The 4,725-nt window shown below is 39.9% G+C and overlaps 1 protein-coding gene across 1 annotated transcript; it reads left to right on the forward strand.

Annotated features, from left to right (window-relative positions):
* Positions 1 to 218: 218 nt before the first annotated feature.
* LOC101298193 (flavin-containing monooxygenase YUCCA4-like) lies at positions 219 to 2,709 on the forward strand. Its single transcript, XM_004291447.1, has 4 exons — positions 219 to 1,358; positions 1,473 to 1,721; positions 1,827 to 1,949; positions 2,215 to 2,709. Exons 1-4 carry the CDS (start codon positions 732 to 734, stop codon positions 2,437 to 2,439), a joined length of 1,224 nt encoding a protein of 407 aa, XP_004291495.1. The 5' UTR covers positions 219 to 731; the 3' UTR covers positions 2,440 to 2,709.
* Positions 2,710 to 4,725: the final 2,016 nt, after the last annotated feature.

A 4,725-nucleotide genomic window follows, 5' to 3' on the forward strand; every position in this document is an offset into this window, starting at 1 on the left:
TAAGTATATAGTGTATAATAGAAGTCTTTTCATCCGCCAGTACTTCACTTACTGACCAATATTCACTTTGTGTCCAATTCAAACACACGGGGACTATCTTTACTAGAACAAAGCTTCTCGACCTCGTCTTGGATTAGTAATCATCTATGATTTTGAACAATTCAAACAAAACCTGCGTAGAGCGTGTAAAACCACGGCTTCAAACCGCGAGTGTGGCATCCCCGTTCTTCTCAAATCTAACTCGTATCAAAGAGCACCATAGAAATATGTATTTATATCTTCCCCTTCCTCCATTGCATAAAGCCTACTACTATTACCTCTCTGCACACAGAGCAGAAACTAGCCTTGAGAAACAGAGCCAAATCCTTTTCCTTAACCTTCACGCCTCCATTAAAAGCAGCTTAAACCTTTCTCTCTATCTCTGCTCCTCTCTCATAATTACTCTGTTTCTCTCGCTCTGTCTTCGACACATTTAAAAAGGGTCTCTCTCGGTCCTCCACAGAGCCCCTCATCACTGATTCGAAGCTTGCCTCCTTTCTTTAAACCCCTCTTTGAATTCTTTGAATTCCAAGTACCTTGTTTTTTAGTTTCCCACCTCATCTTTCCTCAGCAAAACAGAGCAAGAGAAAACAGAGCCTTTAAAACAGAGCAACTTACTCTCTGTTTTCCCTATCCCAAATCTTCTTTCTTTCTTTCTTTCACTTCCCCTCATTTTCTTGGACTCTTCAAGAATGGGTTCTTGCAAAGACCCGAAACCTAATTGTGAGTTCGTCGAAGGGCCTATAATCGTAGGTGCAGGACCATCTGGTCTCGCAGTAGCTGCTTGCTTATCCAACCATGGCGTCCCTTCTCTGATTCTTGAGAAAAGCAACTGCATAGCTTCTCTATGGCAGCACAAGACTTACGACCGACTCAAACTTCATCTACCTAAACAGTTTTGCCAGCTTCCTCTAATGGGGTTCCCTGAAGACTTCCCAAAATACCCAACAAAGCAACAGTTCATTAACTACATGGAGTCCTATGCTTCCCACTTCTCAATCAAGCCGAGCTTCAACCAGGCCGTCCAAAACGCTGCGTTTGATTCGGCTTCGGGGCATTGGAGGGTTCAGACCCAAGATTTTGAGTACATTTCCCGGTGGCTTATTGTGGCCACCGGAGAAAATGCCGAGCCGGTGATTCCCGATATTCATGGGATTGACAAGTTTAAAGGTCTAATTCGTCATACCAGTTTGTACAAAACTGGCAAAGATTTCAGAAATCAAAGGGTTTTGGTTATTGGGTGTGGGAATTCTGGTATGGAAGTCAGCTTAGACCTTTGCAGAAACAATGCAACCCCTCATATGGTTGTTAGGAACACTGTAAGTCTTCTGTTCAAGTTTTACTGTTTCGATTTCATTGTCCAGGTTATTTTTACTTTTTACTATCCGGGATATTTTTAGGAGTTAACTTTGCTTTAATCTTTTACCTTACAGGTTCATGTTCTACCAAGGGAGATGTTTGGCTTCTCAACCTTTCAGATAGCAATGACACTTCTTAAATGGATTCCGGTAAAACTCGTGGACCGGATCCTTCTTCTGGTAGCTAGTTTGACTCTCGGCAACACAGATCAATTGGGCCTCCGCCGGCCTAAGACCGGTCCAATCGAGCTCAAAGCCGCCACCGGAAAGACCCCGGTGCTTGATGTTGGAGCATTGTCACTAATAAAATCCGGCAAAATAAAGGTACACTTTTAGTTCTATAGCCAAAACAAAGAGTGATATCAATAGGCTACTGTTTTTGCTCTTAACCAGGTTGGAGCTTTGGCTAATGGTTTTGGTAAATTGCAGGTGGTGGAAAATGTGAAGGAGATAACAATCAATGGAGCCAAATTTATGAATGGACAAGAAAAGGAGTTTGATTCTATAATCCTGGCAACTGGATACAAGAGCAATGTTCCTACTTGGCTCAAGGTGAGCATTACCAGCTGCACTTTTTTAGTTTTTACTTCTATCTTATTATGAATCACCTGTCACTTTCTCCCTTGGACAAATCCACAGAACTACAAACCCCTTCTTTTCTCCATGCAAAAAAGAATAAACCCAGTTTCTGAATCTTCACTTTGTGCTCTTTTACCCTTTTTGAATATCCTTAAAAAATCAAGAAAAATGTTTGTCTTATCACCATTCTTACCTACTCTGTTGGAGATGGCGCGCTTATTTTGATTTATGAAATCAGGGTTGTGATTTTTTCACCAAAGAAGGAATGCCCCGAGCCCCTTGTCCTAGCTGTTGGAAAGGAAGTGATGGACTTTACACGGTCGGCTTCTCCAGAAAAGGCCTCTCCGGAACGGCATACGACGCCGTCGAGATAGCAAAAGACATTGCTGACCACTGGAAGACAAGCAAAGACTGCAAGGGTAGTGTTGCTTCTTGTGATTCTCATGTCATCCTACTCAAATGACGACGACGAAAATAATTTGTATAAAAGGGCAAAAAAAAAAAAAAAAATAGGAGTTTAGGTTATTCTCTGAGTTAGGTCACTTAGGTGTATTTTTACAGGGGGGATAGTTAATTTTTCACCTAGCTAGCGAGTCTTTGTACTAGTTCAATTTTCTTAGTTTACTCTGGGTTTCTTCATGTATATGCAACAATTTTGCTTGGGGCGTCACATCTCCTTTCGGCCACTTAACTTTGTACAAATAATTTCAGAAATAGAATGTTATTTTTCAGCTCAAGAACTCGGGACAAATCTGAGGACAATGACAAGTCGATATGAAGCGAATCATCGATCATTGTCTAGAGACTAGGGTCTCGACTGTATATACGTATTGTTAGTTTTCATCGATCTCCTATCCTTTTACCGTTGTTTTTCTTACAAAGAAAAGGAGGCGAGTTAGTACGTGCACTGTGTAAGTATTAGGTTTTAGATGTATTGCCAATTGATAGCAATGACAAAGGGAGTTTGGTCGTGATGGATCGTTTCGATGTCCTCTAAAGTCTAAACTATGCCTAACTTCTTGCAAATCTTGCAATGGTGGAGCTCTACAAATCTACATTCATCGGTTATTGCTCAAAATTCTTGGCATTCTTGTTTTGAACATTCGAGGTTTCTCATGCAAAAGTCTCTAAAAACCCTAAACATATGTCTTGTGAATTTTCCATTCGGGTAAGATCGTTTTTGTTTCATGTGTCATTGTAGTTCCATTGATGGTGTTATTTACGAGAACATTTCGTCTTTTAAGTTGAAAAATGAAAGAGATATGATGAAACGTGAAAGTGATCAAGTTTGGCGTGTGCAGTAAAATGGTCGATGCTACGAGTCTAAATCCAATCCGAGACTTTGCAAATCGAGAGAACTATATATTCATCTTAATTAGAGGGCAATTAACTATGGTACTCTCACATTCATTTACCCCATCACGAATCTCTATCACTTTGGAGCCCTTTGCTTCTCTACTATTTTGGGCAAAGCTCCAAACGTGTAGATATGGTGAATGAATGAAGTCATTTTGCCTTTGTTATTTTGGTGAAAAAATAACGTGGTCGAGTGAGCTACCACACTGAGATCGAAAGTAACTTTACATGGGGTCCTCCGTAAAGGATATTTTTCACAAAACTGTAGTTGGAAGTTTGGAACTAGAGGCCTCATTGTTACAGAAGTATCCCTCTATGATTCACTTCAGAAACTTTTTCCGCTTGAAACCAAGTAATGTGGAATACGATCTAGCATGTAATCCATGTATGGTGTTTTACGTTTTACCCCTTTGGAAACTTTTTCAGCTTGAGGAATAATATGGACGCAATAATTACCCAATAACTACGTACTCCAATCTTCGAAAACTCAACGTTGTATCTCCTGGCGTGGTGAAAAAGAAGGATTCCACGTGCCTCCCTTGGTCATTTTGTGAGAAGATGATGCAAAGATTTGAGACTAAATTTACTGCAGGTAGCTGAGCTATCTCAGTTGTGCATGCCTGGACTGTGCAGCGAGCCCAGCTAGCTATTAAATTTCTTCTTAGCTCACTGTGCTGCTGCTGCCAGCTTTATATCACAGTCCCATCATCGACGAAGAGTACTCCTCGGTTTTCCAACAGAGCGAAAGAATTCCATTCAGATTCATCATCAATGCTAGCTCTATTTTCTACGGGACTATGTGTTGCCTCTAATCTGATCTAATTGATTGGATTCAGAGTCAACAAGTAAATATATATGAATCTGCTGAACTGACTTGTTGTTTCTATATCTGAGATAAGATTTACGTGTGAGCAGTTTGGGAGGTCGAATATCATGCAGATTGACTTGCTGCTTTGATGTTATTTTCTTACCTTAATATCTGCCATGAATTGTGTTTGATATAGGAATCCCGTTTGATCTATCATCTAATGTGGTGAAGGCCCTAGGATGATTTGATGATTTGAAATGAGGGCAATTCAAGCGTTGGACAACTGAAAATGCTTAATCAGGGAAACTGCAGGCTAGCTAGCTAGGGCATCGAAATTTGAAGATTCCCTTCTGAATTTTTCGAAATATTTATCTTTAATTTTTCATAGCAGCTCTTCACAAAAGAGGATTAGTGACCCTAAAATCGTTTAACCAATCTCTCTCCTTCAGAAAATTTCAATATATTACATCATTGCTTACAAAAATAAAGACTTGAAAACAGATATAAACTAAAACATTAACGTAAAAACAAAACGTGTTCGACAACCATCACAATTTGATTAATATACATGCGCATATATAAATT

Source organism: Fragaria vesca, linkage group LG2 (genome assembly GCF_000184155.1).
Source record: "Fragaria vesca subsp. vesca linkage group LG2, FraVesHawaii_1.0, whole genome shotgun sequence".
In the NCBI taxonomy this organism is placed as follows: Eukaryota; Viridiplantae; Streptophyta; class Magnoliopsida; order Rosales; family Rosaceae; genus Fragaria; species Fragaria vesca.